This window comes from Ovis canadensis, chromosome 11 (assembly GCF_042477335.2).
Source record: "Ovis canadensis isolate MfBH-ARS-UI-01 breed Bighorn chromosome 11, ARS-UI_OviCan_v2, whole genome shotgun sequence".
Classification (NCBI taxonomy): Eukaryota; Metazoa; Chordata; class Mammalia; order Artiodactyla; family Bovidae; genus Ovis; species Ovis canadensis.
In genome coordinates, this window is record NC_091255.1 from 50,486,999 (window position 1) to 50,511,615 (window position 24,617).

Consider the following 24,617-nt stretch of genomic DNA (forward strand, 5'->3'; position numbering starts at 1 on the left):
TTCATCAACACCTGGGAAACTCAGTCTTTTTTCACTTTAGCTATTCTAGTAAAGTGTGTATCGGTGTCTACTTGCGGGGCTTATTTTGTATTTTCCTAATGACTAAAGACAGTGGAGCATGTTTCATATTCTAATTGACCATCCATATATCTTCTCTGATGATATAACTATTACAATCTTTTGCTCACTTTTTATTTGCCTTGTTATATGGAGTTGTAAGAGCTCTTTATTTATTGTGCATACAAATTCTTTGTCAGATAGATGTTTTGCAAATATTTTGTCCCAGTCTGTGGCTTGCCTTTTAATTTTTTTAACTTTGTTGTTTTTTAAAAATATATAATTTTATTTATTTATTCTTGGCTATGCTGGGTCTCGGTTGTTTTACGGTGGCTTTTCTCTGATTGCCACGAACGGAGGCTGCCCTCCAGTTGTCAATTGTGGTGCACAGGCTTTTCACTGCAGTGACCTCTCTTGTAGCAGAACACGGGCTCTAGGGCATGCAGGCTTCATTAGTGTGGCACGTGGGTTCAATAGTTGCAGCTGCCAGGCTCTAGATCATAATGAGCTCAGCAGTTGCGGCTCGAGGGCCTAGTTGCTCCTGGGCAGTTGGGATCTTCCCAGACCAGGGATCAAACTTATGTCTTCAACATTGGCAGGTGGATTCTTTACCTCTGAGCCACCAGGGAAGGCCCAATAATATTGTTTTGAAGAACAAAGAATTTTCACTTTGATGACATCAAATTTGTTTTTCGCTTTTCACTCTATTGCATTCACCTATTTTTCTGGTTTTATAATTCTACCTCTTACATTTAAATCTTTTGAGTTAATCTGTCTGTATCGTCAGATTTTTGTTTGTTTTGGCATAGTGAAAGTCGGTAAGTCACGTCTGACTTTTTGAGATCCCATGGACTGAAGCCTGCCAGGCTCCCCTGTCCATGGACTTCTGGAATGCGTTGCCATTTCCTTCTCCAGGGGATCTTCGCGACCCAGGGATCGAACTCAGGTCTCCTGCATTGCAGGCAGATTCTTGACCGTCTGGAGCCACCAAGAGGCTCACTCTTGAGGGTGGTACACATGCACAAATACTTGCCACGAATGCCTTATCCCTATTTGGAATTATGCCCCCAATCTTTTCCCTATCTTCAGGGCTGTACTTTTTTTTTTTTTCCTGACTGTGGCTTCTGAATGAGAAGCAACTCCGGGAAGAACCGATGGAGCGTGCAACTGCCAACACTACAAGTCGCAAAGAGGCCTCCTTGAAGCGAATAGCCACGCGCTCGTCGTGGTCCAAGCAGTTCGCGGCTTCCTAGGCACCAGCTACACAGGCGGCGGTTGCGACCCGGACTCCGCCCCGCGCTCGAGCCGGGGGCGGGGGGTGGGGGCCGGAAGTAATTTACGTCTCCCGGTTGCTAAGAGACGGAGCTTCCACAAACCAGACTCAGGTTCTCAGGCTTCTTTTCCTTCCTTTCTCCGCTTCAGCGTCTCCGAATTCCGTCACCATGGCGGACCCAGAAAATGAAGTCTTGCGAAGCACCTTTCCATCTTACATGGCGGAGGGCGAGCGGCTGTATCTATGCGGGGAGTTCGCTAAAGCCGCCCATAGCTTCAGCAATGTGAGTCGTGCTCTGAAACGTTCAGCTACCCATCACTGAGGTCTTGATGATGCCTGGACCACCCTGTTGTTTCCACTATTCCATTGTTACTGATTGATGCACCGCTGTCAAAGATAAAGCCCTGTTTAGCCATTTTCTACCATTTCCCATTTGTATTCTACCTGGTTGTTAATAACCAACCTCTGCGCTAACAGTGACCCCGTCTTCTACATTTTTGCTCAAATGTGTCGTGATTGGTCTCCTTCCTCAGTTTCCCATAACTGGCTAGGAGGTTGGCTAGGGGGCTGCTTGCAGAAGGGAAGTCTCTGGCACACAGCTGCTTATTGAAGGTGGTCGGTCAGTAAATAACATTATAAAACTTTACTGTAGTGTAAATTGTCCCAACCCACCCTAAGGCGGTAACAGTTGAGCGCTGTTTTTGGATACCAGACACACTGGTAAGTGGCAAGCTTAGGGGGAGGTGCTGTTATTATGCCATTTTGAAGGTAAGAAAGCTTTTATAGAAGTTGAGTAACATGCCTAAGATCACTGAACTAGCAGGTGGCAGAGGAGGAATTCAAACTCAGGCAGTCAGACTTCAGTGCTGAGGTGCTAACCTTACCATCATACACTACTGTACTGTCTTGCAAATAAGCTATTGGATGTTTTATTATGACTGTTTTTTTTTACAACAAATAGCCCACTTGTTACAAATAATGGGGTGGTAGCATAGCTCTCTAACGTGTCCCAAGACTCCTTCTAAAATCAAACTTCTCAGTTGCTACCTAGAGTCTTTAGTCCCTTTGGATCACCAACTGCATCCTAAAACCAGAAATAATGGATGAGATGGACCAGCAATTAAGTTCAGGAGCCCCATCCATTCTCCTTTTTCTAGAAACTGTTTCATCTTGGAGAAGCTCAGGTAGAAAAAAACACCACAAGGGCTTTTAGCTTTGGGTGAGAAGTGGTCTTTTCTAGGAAAGAAAGGCTCTTTCTGGAAAAGTAGGAAGGTCTTAGACGGAGGTGGGTACAGTCTGATGCCTTAGGAAGAACATCACACTGCAGACTATGTAATGATCTCGGACAGGAGAAGGAAGGACATGGGGACAAGGAGAAGCTTTCCATTCCCACTTTGGGTCCAAAATCACAGTTTCCTTTTGCCTGGCATTTTCATCTTAATCCCCTGAAACAATGATTCATTCTCAACAAACTATATAAAAAGAGAGGGCATGTATAATGGGTAACACAAGTTGCAGATCATCCTAAAATCCATTTTGTTAGCCTTCAGAATGCTTGGTCTTCAAATAGTATTGGTTTTAAAATGTTTATTTATTTGGCAGCGTGGGGTCTTAGTTGCAGCCCATGGGATCTTCATTATGTTGTCCCTTGTGTCATGGGATCTTGTGGCACACGGATTCTCTAATTGCGTCACCCGGGTTCAGTAGTTGTGCTGCATGGGCTTAGCTGCCGTGTGGCATGTTGGATCTTAGTTCCCCGAACAGAGATTGAACCCACAACCCCTACATTGCAAAGCTGATTCTTGCCCCTTGGACCACCAGAGAAGTCCCCTTCAAGTAGTATTTTGAATGTGTTGTACAACCATTTCAGGTTCATGGTTGAATTTGTTAAGCACTAAACACCCTAGGATTCTAAGTGAACTGGAGGAATCCCAGATACTGGGGAAGTTCAGTATATCCACTGGGTAGTATAGTATATTCTCACATCTCAACCAGTAGTTTCCAAGATACCTTGTGAATGATGACTACCCGCAGATTACCTAGTTGACTAAGTAGAGATCAGTGTGGTACTGGTTTTAGTCTAAAAGGATCCAAAGAAGACCTGTTTGCTGGCCCATGGAGTCCCCCTGAAACTCTGGCAGAAGGATTTGGGCTGCTGTGTCCAGTCCAGCTTCTTACCTCTCCCTGCCAGATGCCTGTTAATCTGAGTGGTTCCTTCTTCAGGCTCTTCACCTTCAGAGTGGAGATAAGAACTGCTTGGTTGCCCGCTCCAAGTGCTTCCTCAAGATGGGAGAGCTGGAAAAATCCCTGGAAGATGCTGAGGCTTCACTCCAGGGAGACCCAACTTTCTGCAAGGTGACTGTTGGGGTGGGAGGACTCCTTCTCGCTTTTCTCACTGCCGCTACCTGCAGCAGCCTCTGATGGTTAGAGAGCCAGTAGACTGCCTGGAGTTTACTGTTGTGTTCCTTCATAGATCACTTGCCTCTGTCCCTGTATCCCAACATTTGTTCTCAACCCAGGGATCCTTACGTTCCACCACACCTGAGTCTGTGCAGGCTTTGTCTGTTCCCTTTGATTTGACTTCCTCTCATTTCAGGGGATTTTACAAAAGGCCGAGACTCTGTACACCATGGGTGACTTCGAATTTGCCTTGGTTTTCTACCATCGGGGCTATAAGCTGAGGCCTGATCGGGAATTCAAAGTTGGGATTCAGAAAGCCCAGGAAGCCATCAACAACTCGGTGGGAAGTGAGTGACCACGGGGCCTGTGTGCTTATTTGGGAGGTTCTTGGAATCCTTAGGTTTGGAGGGAGACCTCAGGTACACTGGGTGAACACCCACCACTGGGAGGATTACAGGGAGCCCCCAGCTTAGATTTGGGTGCTCCTGATTTTCTTGAGGATTAGAAACTGTCCACTGGGAGGACTAGTCTCCAGTCCACTGTCCTGAGCACTGCAGCATCTGTTTCTCTTCAAAATCAGATGAATAACACCGTTTCACTCACCCCAATCCAGAAGAGTAAGCCTCTTTTTGGCCTGGTGTCATAGTACAGAATGAGGTTCTGAGAAGGGCCTTCCCTGGCCCCTGCCTTCCTCCCTTACCACACATGCACCAGGGGCTGGCTCTCCCATCAGTTCATCGTGTGCAGGTGACGGGGGGGTGGGGTGGGGGTGGGAGAATGGGGGGGTTGGCAGGGGGAGGAGGGGTACAGGGGGGCTTGCCACTGTGGGTGGCAGAGTGTGTAAATGGAAAGGGGCCCTGGTACCCAGGGCCTGTCTTTGTTTGGAAATGTGGCCTTGGGCTAGTGGGAGTGGCTTGGCTGCTCGGAGAGAGAGTTCCACCCTCCCACCAACTATTTCCACATAAAATGTGTGATAGGTTGTGCCTAAGGCCACTGCCGGCCTGAGCCCCAGCTTCTGTCTTTGCAGGTCCCTCTTCTATTAAACTGGAGAACAAAGGGGATCTGTCCTTCTTAAGCAAGCAGGCTGAGGTAAGGGCCTGGCTCTGACTCCACCTCCCTCAAAGGGCAGAGGCCCCATGTGCCTGAGGAGCACAGGGTTCAGTGGCTCTCAGTGCCTGCGAGTGAGGAGCTCCTGCCCAGCACAGGTGGTCAGAGGGTTCTGCCCCAGCCCCCACGAGCTGTTCCCATACCAGACATCCTCCATGGTTCTCCGCACACAGAGGTCCTGGAGGGAGGGGTCTGGGATCACAGGCTCGGGGGGCCTTGGCTGGTGCTCTGGGCTCCTTTCTAAGACTCTGTGGGGGTACTGCTCCATCTTCCCAGAGTATGCGAGCCCAGCAGAAGCCTCATCCCGTGAGACAGCTCGTACACCACCCCAAGAGAGAGAGCAAGCGGAAGGGCTCGCTCAAGAGCGAGAAGATTGTCCGCCAGCTCCTGGGTGAACTCTACGTGGACAAGGAGTACCTGGAGAAGCTCCTGTTGGACGAAGGTGTCGGACGCTTTGTTTGCAGCAGGGAATTCAGGGCAAAGAAAACCTGGGGGGATGCTTAACACATGAACCAGAGGCAAAGCCTATAAAACGATATTTGCTGACATGTTCCTCTGGACAGGTTCCACTGCTGTTCTCACTTTACAGATGAGGAAGCTGAGGCATAGGGAGGTTACATAACTCAGTGATGCGGCTCTCAGATTGGAAGCCAAGAAGTCCAGTTTCAGAACCAGTGCTCTTAAGTGCTCTGGTACCCTGGGTGGGAACGCTAGAGATCTCGGTTTCTTTACCACCTTGGTCCCTGAAGGGGCACCCCCCCTGAGCCTTCAGTGTGTTCCAAGGGCAAGGGAATCCAGCTCAGAGGTGCTCACAAGGGACTCCCAGGACTGTGGAATTAGAATGTCCTAAAATCTCATCTGGTCTAATCCCTTCTATTAGCGGTAAGGAAAGAGAGACCCTGAATGGGGAGTAACTTGTCCAAGGTGACAAGCAAGTTAGTGGTGGAGTTGACAGCAGCGCCCAGACCTCCTAACCTCCAGTTCCACACTCTTCCTGCTGCACCACACTGGCGGGAACAAGAAATAGGAAGGCGCCTTGAAGTGAATATCTCGTATGAACACTGGTGGTGGGAGTGTTGCCATTAAGCTGTTGAGCCTGCACAGGGATCACTCTCAAATCCAAGGGCTTTTCTCCAGAACTGACGTCCCAAGGTCCTCTATAGGATTCCCTTCGGGTTGCATCTCAGGGGCAACTTCACGGCTGGCCCATCTCCTCTGAACAGGCCTGGACGCTTCCCTCTATATAGAGGAGCTTCCAGGGAGGGAAGAGGTGGCCCACATGTTACCCAAAAGGCCTTGCAGCTTTACTCCCGTTTCTGACCTCTGCTCAGGTGAGCGAAGAGAGCTTGGGCATGCCCCTCTGGCTCCCAGTTTTCCCTGGCCCACTTGGCACCCAGGGACTCACTGGGCACTGGCAGCCGCGGCCAGGTTATGCGTTTCTACTCCGACTACTCTGAGGACAGCTTGAAATAAAGGAGCCCTGAGGGCTGGAAGCCTCTCAGAAAGCAATCCACCAGCTGCTGCTTCTGCTAGCTCGTCATGTCTTGCCATGAGGGGCCTATGCCCTAAGCCCTGTACCATAGGAGTGCCACAAAGAGGGGGCTCTGGCTTCATCTGGTCCCAGATGGACCCCCCTCTCCCACCCAGGTGCTCTTGATTTCCTTACTGTCCCACAGTTCCAGGTAGAGGTCCCCCCAGGGACACCTTCAGTTGAGAGGGGGTGACTCCCCTCAATCCCTGTTCTAGTTGACTCCTCCCCACCCCCTTCCCCACAGATCTGATCAGAGGCACCATCAAGCATGGCCTGACCGTGGAGGACCTCATCATGACGGGCATCAACTACTTGGACACACGCAGTGACTTCTGGCGGCAGCAGAAACCCATCTACGCCAGGGAGCGGGACCGGAAGTTGATGCAAGAGAGGTGGCTGCGGGACCGCAAACGCCGTCCCTCGCAGACAGCCCGCTACATCCTCAAGAGTCTGGAGGACATTGACATGTGTGGGTGGTATTCTCAGAAGAGCTGGCCCATGGCCAGTTGGGGCCAGAGCCACATGGCAGCTGGAGCCCCCGGGCTTCGCTTGGCGGGTGGATGGAATCTAGTGGGGCGGGAGGTGGGGGGGGTTAGAATGCAGGCTCTTCTGTCGGCCAGGGGGAGACTGCTCCCCCCTCCATAACACCTCTTTCCTTTCCCAGTGCTGACTAGCGGCAGTGCTGAAGGCAGCCTTCAGAAAGCTGAGAAAGTGCTGAAGAAGGTACTGGAATGGAACAAAGAGGAGGTGCCCAACAAGGATGAACTGGTGGGAAACCTATACAGCTGCATAGGGAATGCCCAGATCGAGCTGGGGCAGATGGTAGCGGCCCTGCAGAGCCACAGGAAGGACCTGGAGATCGCCAAGGAGTAGTGAGTGCCTGCACGGGCTCAGAAAGCCAAGTGGCCAAGGCCCAGCTACATACTGACCTTTCACTGGGGCTGCTGGGGCTGGGGGCTGAGCCCCTGCTTTCTGCCTGCGTGCTTGAGGTGGATACCCTGGATTGAGGAGCCACCTCCCTAGGATAAGGGCACATCTAGACTATCAGCTTTTTTGCCACAAAGAGGGAGGATACAGGCCCCAAACTCCAAAAAACTCCCTGTGGTTTGGCTCTTAGGTATATTTTTATTTTTTTTTTAATGCTTATCATTTTATTTATTTGTTTGGCTGCGCCAGGTCTCAGTTGCAGCCTGCAGGATCTTTAGTCTCCACAGTGGCATGCAGGATCATTTAATTGCAGCATGTGGGATCTAGTTCCCTGACCAGGGTTCGAACCTGGGCCCTTTGCATTGGAGCACAGAGTCTTAGCCACTGGACCAGCAGGAAAGTCCCAAGAGCTTAGGCTTCTGAGCTGTATCTCCCAGCTGCGGGGCCTTAGGCAGGGCACTTAACTAACCTCTCTCAGCCTCTGTCAAAGGGGCACAGTGGTAGCCCCTACTCAGTAGGGTGAGAAGGAAAATGACATGCAGAAATTCACATAAAGATCTCACAACAGCACTGTGTATCCATGATGACTATTGTAACGTCAGCTCTCATAGGAACCAACTCTTCCAAAGACTTGATGCCCACCCCCAGAGGTACCATCCCTTTCTGGGCACCCTAGTTCCAACCTCTGGAGTCGTTCATGACTTTGTCTTGCCCAGTTTTACTCGCCCCGCAGTTCTGAGCCCCCTCAGCCTCCCATCCTCCCATGCCCACTCGGGTCAGCCCTCACCTCTCCGTCTCCAGCCGCTCTCATAAGTCACCTCCAGAGACGCACTGCTTCTTACCTGTCAACTGTTTTCCTGCTGACAAACAGGCCTTGGCCTCTCACTGCCCGCAGGTTCAAAGCAAATGGGCCTTTCCTGGTCACTCAGGGCCCTCTCTGAATCCACTTCTGCCCAACCCTCCAATGTCAGGCCACTCTTTGGGTCAAACTGGATTTCCTGAACACACCCACCTCGTGTCCTCTCCTCAGTCACCAGAACCCTATAAGCTGTCTGTCCATTTCCAGTTCATTTCTTACCGGCCTCCCACTGTGCAGAGCCAGAATCTCGTGTTGGGCATTCCTGGTTCTCAAACAACAGCTAACTTCGGAGATAGACCTGGCTTTAATTGCTGCCTGGGGCACTTAGAAGCAGTGTGGTTTTAAGTTGCTCACTCTCCGTTTCCTTATCTCTAATGAAGGCATGATAATACTGCCTCATGGGGAATTTGAGGATTAAATAAATATAGACAGTATTTAGGGCTTCCCTGGTGGCAGCTCAGATGGTAAAGCGTCTGACCGCAATGTGGGAGACCCGGAGTTCGATCCCTGGATTGGGAAGATACCCTGGAGAAGGCAATGGCAACCCTCTCCAGTATTGCCTGGAAAATCCCATGGACAGAGGACCCTGGTAGGCTGCAGTTCATGGGGTCGCAAAGAGTTGGACACGACTGAGTGACTTCACTTTCTTTCTTTCTAGACAATATTTTGGATCCAGTCTTTTCCCATGCCTTAAACATAAATCTTCACATCTTGCCAGCCCTCCCCTCCGAGCTCTCAGAACTTGCATATCCCGCAGAGTCTGAGGCATTTCCACTTGATGTCCCATGGGAGCCCCCAGTTTGACATATCCAAAGTGGAATCCATCATCTTCCTTCAAGACCTCTTGCTCCAGGGCTCCCTTTCTGGGAGAATGGCACTGGTGGCTGTGTTGTCCCCAGGAAGGAGCCCAGGTGGCTTCCCAGACACCTCCCTTCCTTGGCTATCCACACCAGCCTGCCATGTCCTGTCCATGCCTCTTCCTCCTATCGAGAGAATCTTCCCTTCTGTTCCCCTCCCACAGCTCCATCCACGTCTTCCTCACTTCTTGCCTATTTCCTCTCACCTGGGTTTCCTGCCGCCCAGCTGGCCCTTCAGTGCAAAACATGTCCAGCAGTGAGGTGCAGTCCCAGTGCTCGCCCCGCCCTTGCTGACCTGACTTCTCCTCATCTCTGTTGACTCGGCTGTCTCCAGGCCCTTGGGCATCCTGAACCCTGGCAACAGCGCATGGCTCTGCTCCTACTCAGCCTTCTCTTTTGCCAGTGCTTTCTTCATCAGCTCCCTCCTCCCTGTCCTTCAGATTGTAAAGAAGTGCTTTCCCCCCAGGGAAAGACCTCCATGTGCCCAGAGTGACCTAGCAGCCCTCGTCCACGCTCCCCCCGCACATGCCACACGTTTCATCTGCCTGATAGACCTTAGACTTCTCTGTTCCCTTTCTCTCCCCAGCCCCTGCCCCATAATGGACATGCATTGAATATGTGCTTAGTGGCTGATTGCATAAACAGAGGTGTCCCTGCAGCAATGTTGGTTCCTTCTCAGGCTCTGTCCACAGGCTTCCAGTCTCACCCGTGAGTCTCATGTGTATGCCCCACATGCTTCCTCAATCAGATCAACCTCACCCCCTCCTCCAAAGACTACCATCCTTACAGCCGTGGCTCAAATCCGACTAGTCTGAGTAGCTTTTCCAGTGACCTTAGTCAGCCCTCATTTCTTTCCCTGATTACTGTATAGATGATTTGATTGCAGGCTTTCCCCATGCTGCACATCTTAGTACACATTACTTAGTTAGCTTAGTGCACATTACTGTTATGAGTAAATCAACATATTTATTCACACCACAACAGAGCAGCCACTCTGGAAGGGGGAGCCAGCATCAGAGCTGCAAACACGGCCCAGGAGCCCCAGAGAGGGGAGATGAGGGAGCCTCTGAGAGAAGGGGGAGATAGGACCAGGGGGTGGCCCCCCAAGGCAGAGGGACAGGGCAGGGGTGGGGGGTTTGGGGCGCTCCAGGTAGTGTTGGGGTGGCCAGGACCTGTGGGGAGTGGGAGGAGGGGAGGCCACGCTGAGGTAGTGAGGGCCGATAGGAGTCTGTTCTCACACCAGTCCCAGAGGCGCTGGACTTGACCCCGGACGTGTGGTGCTGAGAGCAGGACTCAGACGTCTCCCCTCTCCCGAGTCTGGGGGCCACATTGAGATAATGTCCTCCTGGCCCCTTTGCAACATATTTACTTGCGTATTTATGTGCATGTACACACACATAGCATTAAAAAAGTATATATTCCTTTATGTGGCTGTGCCGGGTCTTGGTTACAGCATGCGGGATTGATAGAACATACAAACTCTTAGTGGTGGAAGGTGGGATCTAGTTCCCTGACCAGGGATCACACCGAGGGCGCCTCCCCCGACTCCACATTGGGAACATGGAGTCTTAGCCACTGGGCCACAGGGAAGTTTCCCCGTAGGAGTTTTTTTAAACAGAAATGACCCATTTCTGTGGGTCTTCTTTTTAAAAAGCCTGTGTCTTGGAAAGGAACGTCTCATTCTTCGAATGGCTTCAGAGAAAGGTGTTTCGGCGCCTGCAATAACGTGCGTAACCGTATCCCTGGGCAGCCACTGAGGCTGCTCCCCTTTTCCAGCACACACAGAGCTCCAGTGAGACCGCAGACACATGTGGGTATGTCTGTGGGTGGAGGGAGAGCTTGGTCAGATTTGCACGTGAGAAGGCAGCCCAGCCCTGTGAGGAGAGGGAATCGAACAGAGCTTCCTGCCGCTGGGGGTCAGGGGCTGAAGGGCTGGGGGACAATGGGAAGAGGGGGAGCTGGCCAGGGAAGGAGGGAATGGAGGGGATGCTGTGGGAGGGGGCTCAGGTTGGGTTTCTTGGTTTATTTGCTGGGAAGGAGATATTTTTAAAAAATGTATTTTTGGCTGCGTTGGGTCTTTGTTGCTGCACACAGGCTTTCTCTGGTTGTGGCAAGCGGAAGCTACTCTCCAGTTACGATGCACAGGCTTCTTGCAGCAGCTTCTCCTGTTGCAGACCACAGGTCTTCGGGCATGCAGGCTTCAGTAGTTGCGGCTCACAGGTTCTAGAGCTCGGGATTCATTGCCCCACGGCTGGTGGCATCTTCCTGGACCAGGGATCGAACTTGTGTCCCTTGGATTGACATTCTTAACCACTGGACCACTTGGGAAGTCTCCCGCACATTCATTTTTAATACAAATATGGCATCGGATATTGTGCGAGCTCCTATATTCTGACTTTTTTTTCATAATCTGATTTTTTACCTTAAATGTATCAAGGACGTTTTTTGTATGCAAAAATTGCACTGATTGCATTTAGATTATTTCCACTGTTTATTATTATAAACAATATTTTAATGAGTATTCTTGTCACATTGTCTTCTGGAGGTAAATTCCTAGAAGGGGAGTTGCAGGACCAAAGGGGTGTCTTTGTAGGCTGTTGCTTGTTTGCCCTCCAGAGAGATTCTGATAATGTCCATTCCCACAAGAGGGCCAGGGTACCTCAGCCTTGCCAGCCTGGGCATTGTCCCTTCAACTGGCCTGTCTTTACCTTCTTTCTAGTTTCCATAGTGCCTAGAATGACCTTGTCTTGCTCCTTCCCTACAGCGATCTTCCTGATGCCAAGTCCAGAGCCTTGGACAACATTGGCAGGGTTTTTGCCAGAGTTGGGAAATTCCAACAAGCCATTGACACGTGAGTGACCCAGGACCACCCCCTCCGTACTCAAGGGCCAGGACATCCCAACTTCCCCCTGGACTCCCAGCCTGGGGCAGGACGTCAGGCAAAGAGGCATCGGAAGACCCGAATCTGGCTCCTGGCTATGCTAGGCGACCAGGAGAAAGCCACTTTGTAAACTCGGGCTCGTCAGCTATATTAATAAGTAGAATAGAATCAGCATTTTCTCCTAATTTCCCGTTGACAAACATCAGGACACTTGTTTTTAGGCGTGTGCATTATCGAGCCTCTCCCCTGGACGTTCTCATTCTACAGGTCTGGGCTGGAGCTCAGGAATCTGATTTTAACAAGTTCTCCAGGCAACCCTCACCTCTGGCCAAGTTCATGACTGGCTGGACCATTGACTTCTGGGAGTTCTTCGGAGGTTATTCTGTGATTCTCTGCAGCCACATGGGGGGTCACTGGGAATGGAGCCTGAGCTCCCTAGAGACCTTAACTGATGGACTTTTGATGTCCAACCCTGGGGCTGGTGACCTGCTCCAGTGGGGTGATTCAGCCCCTCGGAGCCTTAGGGGCGGGCTTGACTGCAGAGAGAAATTGTGCTTCAGGCATTCGTTGCCTGACTAGAACAGACTTGTTGACCGGAGCCTGGTGCTCCAGGTCATTTGGTTTCCCCAGTGGCCCCTGGCGCCTGTGTGCCAAAAGACAGAGGCATGTGAGCATTCACCTCCCCATTCATGTCTTTTCATAATAAAATGTTTTATAGTAAATATGTGCTTAATGTGGGGCTTGCCTGGTGGCTGAGCTGGTAAAGAATCTGCCTGCAATGAGGGAGACCTGGGTTTGATCCCTGGGTTGGAAAGATCCCATGGAGGATGGAAAGGCTATCCACTTCAGTATTCTGGCCTAGAGAATTCCATGGACTGTATGGTCCATGGGGTCGCAGAGAGTCAGATGTGCTTAACCTTAAATTATTCATTTGGAAAATATAGAAAATTAGATGAGGAAGTCTTCAGTCCCACCATCCAAAGACAAGTGTTCATTCTGATTCTCCTCTGACTTTTATTGATATTTTGTTTTTTCATCCCAGTCTTTTTCATTGTGTTGATTTTCTCTTAAATGTGCTTAATCATATTCTTAAAGGTTATGTGTGGCCTTCCCTGGTGGCTCATATGGTAAAGTGTCTGCCTGCAATGAGAGAGACCTGGGTTCGATCCCTGGATCGAGAAGATCCCGTGGAGAAGGAAATGGCAACCCACTCCAGTACTCTTGCCTGGAAAATCCCATGGATGGAGGAGCCTGGTAGGCTACAGTCCTTGGGTTTGCAAAGAGTCGGACACAACTGAGCAAATTCACTTTGACTTTCAAAGGTTATGGAGTTATTTCAAATGCTATTTTACAAGCATTATTTTCAACTGTGGTATCAAAGCCAGTTCTATAGATGCACCAAAATAACCCTGGTAGTTTAAAAAATATGATAGTGCTTGTTAGCTCCACTCCTGCACCTAAAAGAACTGGTAGTTGGAGGACAGTTTTCCTTCTGCCACCAGTAGGAAGCCCAGCCTCCTAAGTCCGAGTACAGGGCCTGAGTGGAGGACTCTGACCCAGTTCTTGGTGTCTCCAGGTGGGAGGAGAAGATCCCTCTGGCCAAAACCACCCTGGAGAAGACCTGGCTGTTCCATGAGATTGGCCGCTGCTACCTGGAGCTAGACCAGGCCTGGGAGGCCCAGAGCTACGGTGAGAAGTCCCAACAGTGCGCCGAGGAAGAAGGGGACATGGAGTGGCAGCTGAATGCCAGCGTCCTGGTGGCGCAGGCACAAGGTACAGTGCCCTTCCCAGCCCTCAGGCCCTGCCGTCACGCCCGCGCTGAACTTTCCCTCCTGATGGGCCAGACAAATCCTGATTCTGAGAGTGGGGATAAACCCCCGTGTTTTGACCAGTGTGTATAGTGCCTACTCTAAGCTACACTCAGTTAGGGCTTGGGAGACCCAGAGAACTGCCCTGCCCTTGAGGAACTCAGCTGAGCTGCATGCAGGCCAGCACAGTGTCACATCCTCATCGAAACAGCTGCACTCCTCTTGGCTCAGTAGCCTTTATACATGCATTCTCGCTGTAATCACTCTGCAAGCGAGTGCTGGAGGTATTGTCCTCCTTTTATAGGCTGGGAAACGGAGACTCTGAGTGGTGCTGCAGATTGCCCCGGGTCTCGAGAGGGCACTTTTTTAGGGGGCTGGGAAAGTCCTGAAGCTGAGTTGTGGTGTTCATTGCACAAGTCTATAAATTTTCTAGAAATCATTGAACTGTGTACTTACAAAGGGGTACATTTTATACTGAGTGAATCATATTTCAATACAGTTAATGGGCTTGTTAATAAAACAGCAAGGAATAGGGGTGAGGAGGAACAGATGGAACAGGATTGGCAATGTTCTGGTAATTTTTAAAAACTTTTATATTAGAATATAGTTGATTTACAATGTTGTGTGAGCTTTAAGTGACCAGCAAAGTGATTCAGTTATGCAAATACATCTATCTATTCTTTTCAGATTCTTTTCCCATGTAGGTTATTACAGAGTATTGAATGGAATTCCCTGTGCTGTGCAGTAGATCCCTGTTGATTATTTATTTTATATATAATGCTGCTAAGTCGCTTCGGTCGTGTCCAACTCTGTGCAACCCCATAGATGGCAGCCCACCGGGCTTCCCCGGTAGTGTATTAATATATATGTTAATCCCAACCTCCTAATTTATCCCTCCCCACCTTTTCCCCTTTGATAAGTTTGTTTTCTGGGTGTTTCTGTTTTGTAAATAAGTTCACGTGTATCATTTTTTTAGATTCCACATGGAAGTGACATCATATGATATTTGAATCTAGGTGATGAGTAATGGGGATTCATGATACTATTCTTTTGACTTTTCTGTATATTTGAAATATTTCACAATACAAGTTTAAAAGGAGAAGTAGCTCTAGGCCACAGTAATAAGGAAGCCGCGGAGCTGGGTCTTCTGTTCACAGTTTCGGACCTGCCCTGCCCTGGGCACATGGCTGACCCCAGAGAGGGGGTAAGCATGACAGGCACTCTGATCACGGGTCTCATCACTCATTCACTTACTCACATCATTAATGCTTTCCTGGCACCTTCTAGGCACCAAAGCTGGGCATACAGTAGGAAGCAAAATTGGTAACTGTTCCTGCCCTCCTATCTGAGGAGTAACTATTTTTTAATATTTATTTGTTTGGCTGCACTGGGTTTCAGTTGCAGCACATGGGATCTTCACTGTATCACGTGGGTCTTTCACAGCTAGGTACTCCTTTGTGGTGTGTGGGCTTGGTAGTTGCGGCTTGTGGGCTTAGTTGTTCTGAGACATGTGGGATCTTAGTTCCATGGCCAGGGATCGAACCCTCGTCCCATGCATTGCAAGGCGAATTCTTAACCGCTGGATCACCAGGGAAGTCCCTGAGGAGTAACTTTAAAGCAGAATCATTAAGAACACAAAGGCACCAGTTCCAAGTTCTGAAGGCAGAACTTTTCCGCCAAAGGAACCGCATTTAGGGAGGTGGGCAAGAGTTTGGCTGATTTAAGAAACTGATGGAGACCAGTGTTGAGCTTCTGGGGGCCAGGAAAGTCTGGAGGAGGGAGGCTGGTGAAGAGCCAGATCCACAGGGCCTCTCAGGCTTCCTTACACATCGTGGATTCTTTCCTAAAAACATAGAGGAAAAAACCACTTGAAAGCTTGAAACTGGGGAAGATGTGATTACTGTGCCTTTTCCTAGAACTCTTTGCTGTTTCTGTGATGACTTTTTTTGTGTTTGCTTTTTGGCTGCACTGCAACAGGGCTTGTAGGATCCTAGTTCCTGACCAGATAGTGAACCCGGGCCCTGGCAGTGAAAGCGTGAAGTCTTAACCACTGGACCACCAGGGAATTCCTGTCCCTGATGAGGTCTTGTTAGGCTCTGAGGGCCTCTGGAGGAGCAGGCCACTCACTACTGGCCTCAGTTTCCATGCTGTATGGTGGAAAAGTCCAGTCCAACACAGCAGCCAAAGAGCCCCTGGGTTATAGAGGCAGCCTGGCCAAGCGGGCAGATCTTGGGCTCTGCAAATAGGGATAATTATAGTATGTATGCTAGAGAAGGAAATGGCAACCCACTCTAATATTGTTGCCTGGAGAATCCCATGGACAGAGGAGCCTGGGAGGGCTACAGTCCATGGTGTCACAAAGAGTCGGACACGACTGACACGTATAGTGTGTACGTATCTTCTTCATAGTGTGAAGACATGAGGTAATGGCTACGCATGTAAGCACTTAGAATAGGAACCAGCATATAACAAGCTCTCAGGAAATACTCATTTCTTCCTTCCTCCCCATCAGCTTCCCATAAGTGTTTCCAACAGTGGTAAGAAACAATTAGTCCCTGGAAAAGCCAACAAAAATATGGATATACCTGTGTGGATTTGTGGATGCACAGAGTGAGGAAAAGAAGAGGAAAAGGGCCCCCAGAATGGAGATAATTTCAGGTTATAGATTCAGTTGAAAACAAATAGAATGGTCTTTAATGCTTCCACTCACTTGAATGTTGACTCCTATTCTGACCTACCATGTCAGAATGACGTAGACATTTATTCATGGAGGCCTCTGAGGCATTACTGTGAGTTTTCTTCTTTTCAAATGTGTATTTGAGAAAGAAATGTATATTGACACCACAGACTTTTCAAACTATGCTAGAATCACTTTTCAAATGTAATTGCCTTTTGCAATTTGAGCTGTGGATCCAAGGCCCTTCTTTCCCCAGGAATCCTAAAGCAGTTTGTGGGAGAGGGGTAGATCTTGGGGTGCTAGTTACAAGAGGAAGCAGTGGAGGGACTTCCCTGGCGGTCCAGTGGCTGGAACTTCATGCCCCCAAAGTAGGGCGCTCGGGTTTGATCCCTGGTCAGGGAACTAGATCCTGCATGCCACAACTGAAACCCAGCACAGCCAAATTAATTAATTTTTTAAAAAAAGCGGAAGCAGTGGTGTGTAAAGAGAGTGAAGTGTGGGGTTCCCAGCCCTGGCAGGCGAGCACTTTTCTCCTTCCTTCCTGAAATTAAGGTTTTTCCAAAGGCAGTCAGTTCATAGCCCTCATCCCTGGCCCAGTGCTAACTGGTCAGGTGAGTACCCTGGGGTGGGTGGGGGGCTGCTTCCTTCCTGGGTTCAGATTATTCCAACATGGGCACTGATGTCCCAGCCACTGGCTCATGAAGAGTCACATCCAGTCCTGCCAGATTGTGTTTGGTGTCCACAGTGTTCTTAACAAATCTGAGTAAACATTAAAAAAGAAAAAAAAAATAGATGTCTTCTCCTGGAACCATTTAAAGATGGGGTATAGTGGGAATTCCTAATAATGTAATTTCATGGCCTTGAGAAATTTCACAGAAATAGCACTTGGAATAACAGCATATATTAAGAAACTATATTGATGATTCTTTTTCATGTCTTCTTAGAGTTATAGCCTTGTTACAAACCCCAGGGCCAGACCCAGAAGGTATTATGACTGGGATCATAAAAGCATACAGCTTGGAATGCTGGGTCAGCGTCAGGCATGAACGCTGCCTACACACTTGCTAATTGTTCCCAAGACCAGCCCAGAAGGGAATGGACTGGGGTAAATGCAAGGAGCTCTGGACTATGTCAGTGTAGTCCGTGCTATTTAGGAGTATGTGATTGATACGGCATGTGTCTTGAGAAAGATAAGATCTGAGAAAGTCTTATGGTCTGCAGTTAGGGATAAAAGCTGGATTCAGAGTGGACTCCGCACCTCAGTCCAGTAGAGGCTGCTGGTCCCCTGACCCATTGCACCAGATTTCACATTCTGTCTTCATTCTCATCGCTCACTCCCAGACCATTAGGGCAACAGTGGGGCAGGATGGAGTTGTCCCCCTGGAGACACATGACGTGGGCACAGACCCCTTCCCTCACTGACTCTTGGCACCTGAAATCCAAGGCTCCAGTGCCCAGGTTCTGTTCCCTAGTGGTGAGGTGGCCCAGGAAATGTCTGGAAAGGGTGGCGCTGGGCAGCCTGGTGTTGCTGCTCCTGAGGGCCCCTGGCACCCTGCTATTGTACCCTGAATATGTACACTGATATTATGTCACTATCCTCATGCTCCCTTGTGCCCTTCAGTGAAGCTGAGGGACTTCGAATCGGCCGTGAACAACTTTGAGAAGGCCCTGGAGAGAGCAAAGCTGGTCCATAACAATGAGGCGCAGCAGGCCATCATCAACGTGAGCCTCTCTCTCTGGGGCTGGGGATGGGCAGGCCCCGGGACCCTCAGCCCCAGATGTTTATTTCCCCCCAACCGCGGAGCACCTTCTAGGTCGGGCAGTGGCTTTCCAGTGTCTGTTGTTGCCATCAGTTTATATAGCAACCCAACCAATACACATACTGTTAACTTTGTTTTGGCCACACTGCACAGCAACTTAAGGGATCTTAGTTCTCCAACCAGGGATCGAACCCACACCCACTGCAGTAAAAGTCAGCATCCCAACTACTGGACTGCCAGGGAATTCCCCTCAATACACATAGTTTTATTTGAAAAAACATGAAAAATAGCAAGTTTTACAAAACATATTTACCTTTATTATGTACACTGTATTTCTTACTCTATTTTCTTTTTTCTTCTCATTCCTTGTCTTTAATGCTGGCTGAGACCCTGTAAACTGACTTTAGGACTTGCGCTTGGAAAAGTGCAGCCCCCACAGAAGATAATAGAAAAGGAGCGTGATGGCCTCACTCACCAGTCCAGACTTGCGCTGCTCAGTCAGGTGGCCACTAGCCACCTGCAGCGTTTAGCGTAAATGGAGTTAGAAGTAAACGAGCGTTGCAGTTCAGTTCCTCAGCCACACCAGCCACATTTCAAGTGATCAGTTGCCACGTGAGGCCTCTGGGTAACACAAGGTGCAGATCTAGAGTCTTTCCGGCATTGCACCAAAGGTGATGACGTGGCCCTGGCCCTCGGGAAGCTGAAAACACAGTCCCTCACTCCTGACTGGTGCGGCAGGGACTAGGGAACTCAGACTGAGAACTCCAGCGGGCAGGCAGAGCTGGGCCTTTCCCCTCACGGAGGCGGAGGTTTCGAGGTCACCTCGGAGGCTGGGCAGGGCTTTGAAAGTAGGAGACAGAGAGAAGTGCCCATCAAGCCAAACAGACGCACGGCCCTAAATGGCTCCTCAAGGGACCTAGTCCCTGACCTCTCACCCCCTGATTGGCATCTCCAGGCAGGAAAGCATACCAAGGGGCAGACTGCACTGCCCAAGAACATCCAAGCCTGGCGATCCAGGGGCTGTAGACATTCCCTGAGTGTCTAGAGGTGTTCCACCCACGGCAAGTCACAGGGAGGGCTGCAAGAGAGCAGCGTTGCCCTCAAGAAACAGCACAGGCTGAGTTCCCAGTCCCTGGCTGTCCTGCAGAGGCCCTGGAAGCTGCTCTGAAGGCAGGCCAGCCCCCAGCCCCACCCCCACCCACGGTGTGCTGCTGAGTCCCCTCCATGGCTTGCTGCCTGGCTGCAGGCTGAGGGGCTTGCCTTGTCTCCTTTAATTTGGCTGAAGCTTTAGGAATCAGCAGACAGACGCAACCCCTTAAAACATGCCTGAGTCTGAGGGAAATGAGTTTGAGTCACCCCCAGTGGTGTATCTCTCATACCACTTAGCGTGGGGAGTTCCAAGTCCATAGGATCCATGAACTTCAGGCAGGAATAGTCAGAGGAGCCAGGAGGAAGGGGCCGGGGGCAGGGTTGGGGCTTGGGTGGGGAAAGGACAGGTCCTACAGCGTTAAGAGAGTTCACTGATACTCCTCTCACCCACAGGCCTTGGATGATGCTAATAAGGGCATCATTGAAGAGCTGAAGAAAACCAACTACAGGGAGATACTCAAAGAAAAGAAGGAGAAAGGTGAGTTTTGGAGCTGGAAGACGGCATCTTCAGAAACCTGCCTCTGCTCTCCTTCCAGTGGTCCTCGCCCCGCTTCCTGCTGCCCCATCAGTTGGGCTTGGCACTGCCCACTGAACATTCTGATTTCTGTGCCGCCAGCAGCCGTTCCCAAGGCAGGAGGGGGACCCCTCAGCCTGTGGTCAGATCCCATGCTGTCTGCCCTATTTCTTCCATACTTCTGTATTTTTTAAAAAGATGCATTCGTTTATTGTATCATTTATTTTACTCTCTGGCTGTGGTGGGCCTTTGTTGCTGCACACAGGCTTTCTCTGGTTGACTGGGGACTACCCTATAGTTGCGGTGCTCGGCGGTAGCTTCTCTTGTTTTGGAGCACAAGCTCCAAGTGCACAGGCTTCCGTAATTGTAGTACGTGGACTCAGTAGTTGTGGTGCCTGGGCTTAGTTGCTCTGAGGCATGTGAGATCTTCCCAGACCAGGGATCGAACCTCTGTCCCCTGCATTGGCAGGTGGATTCTTAACCACTGGCCCACCAGGGAAGTCCAATACTCCCATATTTCTTCAATTCATCAAATATTTGTCAAGCACTTGTCACCTGCCAGGAAGTGTGAGATTCTGGGGGTAACAGAAGCTCGGCCCCTGCCCTGGAGGAGCCCACAGCCCAGTGGGAAAGCCAGGCACCTGAGTTTCCTGAGCAGGGGGCCGCGCTCTGCTGTAAGAGCCTGGGCAGGGCGCTCCCAGTTCTCTGGGGTGGTAGGGAACACTTCCAAGAGGAAGAATCTTCCGCTTTAGGCTCCAGAAGATGCCCAGGCGTTTTCCCGGTGCGAGGTGAAAGGCTGAGGGCATTTCAGGCAGGAAACAGGAGCAAACACGGGAGCAGAATGCAAGCAGCTTACACTGTGGGGGCTCTTACCGCTGGCCACACTGGGTTAACATCAGCCAGAATGATCTCACTAGATCCTCGCTGCCAGGAGGCGGAGGTACTGCTTAGGGAGGAGGACACTGGAGCCTGAACAATCGGCCCAGGTCACTCAGCAGTCTGACTGGGAGCCACACTCGCTCCCACCGTGGGCAGCTGCTCTTCAGGGTCAGTAGTGAGCAGGGCAGGGTCGGGACAGGGGGCCCGAGGGCCGGCAGAGGTGCAGAGGTGACAGGACTGTGCCGGTCTAGCCTTACCACGTTCTTTCTCCCAAGAGTTCCAGGGAGTGAAGAGGCCTTTGATCCCCACCCCCACCCCCCAGGCACTAGCTATCTGACCGGCCCCCATGAAAGGAGTGAGGGAAGAGGAAGTGGCTGGGACTCCAGGCCCTAAGGAGTCGGCAGGGATGGGGGCCGGGCCCCAGAGTGGTGGGGGTGATAAGCCGATCTCCACTCAGGGCTTCCTGCCTGCCCAGGCGCTCTTTTAAGCTTTGTACATGCTGACTCATCGGATCCCTCCTGGAGCACTAGGAAATAAGTGTTGTGTAGTTGCTCAGTGGTGTCCGACTCTTTGTGACCTCATGGACTATAGCCCGCCAGGCTCTTCTGTCCATGGGATTTTCCAGGCAAGAATACTGGAGTAGATTGCCATTTCCTTCTCCAGGGAATCTTCCCGACCCAGAGATCAAACCCACATCCCATGCACTGGCAGGTGGATTCTTTAACGCTGCGCCACCTGGCAAGCCCTAAACAAGTATGACGTGCTTGATTTTACGGATGAGGACGCAGGGCCAAGGGGTTAAAGTCACACAGTGGACAGCCTGGCTCTGGAGCCCATGGTTTTACCGTGGTTCTGCACATACTATTTCTGTCAACTCGACCCGATCCCGTGGGCCCTCCTTCCAGCCACACTGAAGTGAAGGGGAGCTAGGGCTGGGGCTCCCTCGGGGCTTCTGGGAGGACAGAGCTCCTTCCAGGCACCAAGGCTGAAGCCCTCTAGGATCCCAGCACAGCAGTGGCAATCTGGGTGTGGAGTTTCCGGGCACCTGAGCAGTCAGATAACGGCTTTTTATTACCCAGAGCCTGCACATGGTGGCTGGATCCCCTCAGAGATCTGCTTCTGCCTCCACATGCCGTTGGAGCCACTCTCAGAAGCCACAGAAGCAATAATGTCAGGGGATGCAGCGGGTGCTCCAAGCATCCTCCTTCCCTGGCTGACAGCATGCTGGGAAAGGCATCCTGAAAACTTGAGGAAGGCCCCCAAAGGCATAGGCAGCTGCTGGGCACTTCCCTTCCTGGACAGCAGGTGGCAGCATTGCATGTGTCTTCACAGCCAACAGCAGCTTTTGCTGGCTCTGAATCCAGAGTTCCTGTTGGCATCTTAGAAACCAGGACTTCCAGGAAGAGTGTGGAGGAGACTCAAGAGGAGATTGGTAACTTTTCTCCAATAGCTGGTAAAAACAAGGAGCAAGGATCCCTTGGGTTGTAAAATTGCCCTGCATCTGAACTTCCAGCACAATTTGCTCCCTTTTTTTTTACAGGGGAACCTTCCAACAAACGATGAGTGTGCTCCCCAGGGACAAAGAGAAATGCAGAATGAGGATGTCAGAGGAGAGGCCTCTGTCTTTTCCCAGCACCTGAGCTAGTTCTTGTAGGGAAAAAGAAAGAATGTGGGCTGGGGGCGGACTGTACTGGGTTCAAATGTTGGCTTTGCCAATTATATTCAGTGTGACGCCATGTATGATTTCCCCTTTCTCAGTCTCAGGCCTCTCATGACAAAACTTCACGTCTCTTCTCTCCTTTCTCCTGTTTTTCAGAAAATGCCACTATGTTGGATCAAACACGGACAGCAAAGGAGAAGGAAACGAGGAAAACCAAAGATGAACCTGAGAAGGTGATGAAGCAGTGGGAGCAGGAGAGACAGCCCGAAGGTGTCTTGTCTAAGGAAACTTTGGGGGTCACAGCTAGGCAGCCAGAACACAGGCAGAGAGAAGACCCAGAAAAAGCCTCATGGAGGAAAGAATCGGGCGCGAAGGAGAGAGGTCCAGGAGACACTGCCAAAGGACAGTTTGGGGAACCAGGCAGGACAGCACAGAACAGAGAGGAAACCAGGGAAATTTACAGGAGGCCTTCAGAACTGGATCAAAACCTTTCAGATGAATCGAGCCCAAGGGAATCAGAAGGACTAGAGAAGAGCCTTTCAAAAACTGACGGAGGAGAGTTGGAAGCACTTGGGAAAACAGAATCAGGAGAAACAAAAGAAATGGAAATAACAGAAAATTCTGAAAAAATAGAAAAAGATGAAAAGGAAGATGAACCCACTGAGTAGCATTAGGATCAGCAGGCTGGTGTTCACAGGGACCATGGAGGTCTTACTAAACTGGACATTCAAGCTGAGATTTGTCTCTTATGTGGACTGGGTCCCACAGGTCACCCTGTCTCTATTACTGTTTTCCCTTTAAATGTGTATCTTTCACTCTTACAAACCCCGAGTCTGTCATTTTGCCTCCTTATCGCCACCCATTCTCAGAAGAGCCTTAGAGAATGACTGCATAGGCATGGGAGTCCCACTTGCTGAGCAGAACGCTGACATTCTGACTAGGGGAGAAACACGGAGACCCCCTCCCCAAACAAGGCCTGACCCACAGTGTCACCAAAGTGTGAAATGTGGTCCTCTCCCCCAGACCCTGTGCGAGGACCTTATGGGAGAAGTGAGAAAGATGCTAAGAAGAAAGGGTTTCAGGGAAGGAAGAAACAGGTGAACTCCAAGGAACTCAAAAAGCCTAAAGTGGGGAGGAAAGAGAAAGGCTTGGGAACAGAGGTATGGCTGCCCAGCTGCTGACCATTGGCTCATCTTGCTGAGTACCACTGTGTGCAGGGTACTGTGGGAGGCTTTCTGGAAGAAATAAGGATGGGACAACCTCAGCCATCACACAGCGAGGGAGACCTACTTGTAAACCCCGAAGCCTTGAAAACAGAACGAAGTGCCTGCTGGCACTGGTGGGGCTCTTGGAGCTCAGGGGGAGAAGGAAGATGTCTGGCAGAGAACAGGGAGCAGCTGGGAGTAGGAGTTGCCTTGGGACCCACCTGTGCCACCCTGGGGGCCTGCGTACAGTTGAGTAAACCAAGCTCCCCAGACTTGCTTCATCCTCTGTATAATGAGTACCTGCCTCGGGGCTGACCAGCTGCCCCAGAAGAGGAGTTAAGAATCTCACTGCTTTATCCATTTAGCCCCTTGGCCATTGCCATCCTAGTTCCAGCTCCACAGTTCCTGGAAGGGTTGGGCTTGATTGGGGCAGAGGCTGACTTTGGGCCTGCCAGACTAGGGGGAGGCAAGTGAGGCATTTCAGCTGCAACTTTTAAGGAACATAGGGTCAAAAAACTCAGTAAGCAAGAGAAACAGTATTTTAACGCAATATCGCAAAAAAAAAAAAAAAAATTGCAGAACTCTGAGAAACTGAATATTTCCTGCCACATCAGTAAACAAGGATGTCACAGCCAGCAGCGATTGCAGCCACCATGGAAGGTGAGCTGGTGAGCCCCAAGGGCGCACAGAAAGGGGACTACCTGCAATCTAGCAGAAACCAAAGCACTCCCTACGGTTGGGCCCTGAGGAAAGGAAATTCAGGATGTGAAAAACGCAGGACACAGGCTCCAAACAGCTGAGGTGCCTATTAAAGGAATGATTTCAGTGAGTCCACACTCTTGCATGTTCCCATACATAGAAAAGTTCTAAATTCCTTAACTTGGGATACCTGGTTTTCTTTAACAATAATCTTTTCCACGTTTAGATTACCTGCCCTTTGTTGGAAAACTTCTATATAATGCAGCTCCTACTCTCGCCTGCTCAGAGCAGTTTTCTCAGCGTTACTTGAGATGCTATCTCCCTGGCTTGAAATCCTAAAAATTCCCGCGGAATAAAACAACTCTCAGCTTTCA

At 50.3% G+C, this 24,617-nt stretch overlaps 1 protein-coding gene across 3 annotated transcripts; it reads left to right on the forward strand.

Annotated features, from left to right (window-relative positions):
• Positions 1–1,417: 1,417 nt before the first annotated feature.
• ODAD4 (outer dynein arm docking complex subunit 4) lies at positions 1,418–23,164 on the forward strand. Of its 3 annotated transcripts, XM_069603725.1 has the most exons (13): positions 1,418–1,613; positions 3,554–3,685; positions 3,927–4,077; positions 4,758–4,819; positions 5,114–5,279; positions 6,613–6,837; positions 7,033–7,240; positions 11,776–11,862; positions 12,988–13,146; positions 13,469–13,665; positions 17,999–18,099; positions 19,680–19,764; positions 22,496–23,164. In XM_069603725.1, exons 1-13 carry the CDS (start codon positions 1,500–1,502, stop codon positions 23,005–23,007), a joined length of 2,199 nt encoding a protein of 732 aa, XP_069459826.1. In that variant the 5' UTR covers positions 1,418–1,499; the 3' UTR covers positions 23,008–23,164. The 3 variants fall into 3 exon arrangements, 2 of the variants coding, with proteins under 2 accessions (XP_069459826.1, XP_069459827.1); XM_069603726.1 differs by lacking the exon at positions 12,988–13,146; XR_011259901.1 differs by lacking the exons at positions 12,988–13,146; positions 22,496–23,164 and having other exon boundaries at positions 17,999–18,772; positions 19,680–19,753.
• The last annotated feature ends 1,453 nt before the right edge of the window (positions 23,165–24,617 follow it).

What these genes read in the sequence shown, in the direction of transcription:
- ODAD4 (XM_069603725.1), top strand. Translation starts at nt 1,500, where the DNA reads ATGGCGGACCCAGAAAATGAAGTCTTGCGAAGCACCTTTCCATCTTAC. An exon ending in CATCAACAACTCGGTGGGAA is followed by an intron (nt 4,078 to 4,757) that starts GTGAGTGACCAC and finishes CTGTCTTTGCAG; the next exon opens with GTCCCTCTTCTATTAAACTG. An exon ending in CTGGAGATCGCCAAGGAGTA is followed by an intron (nt 7,241 to 11,775) that starts GTGAGTGCCTGC and finishes CCTTCCCTACAG; the next exon opens with CGATCTTCCTGATGCCAAGT.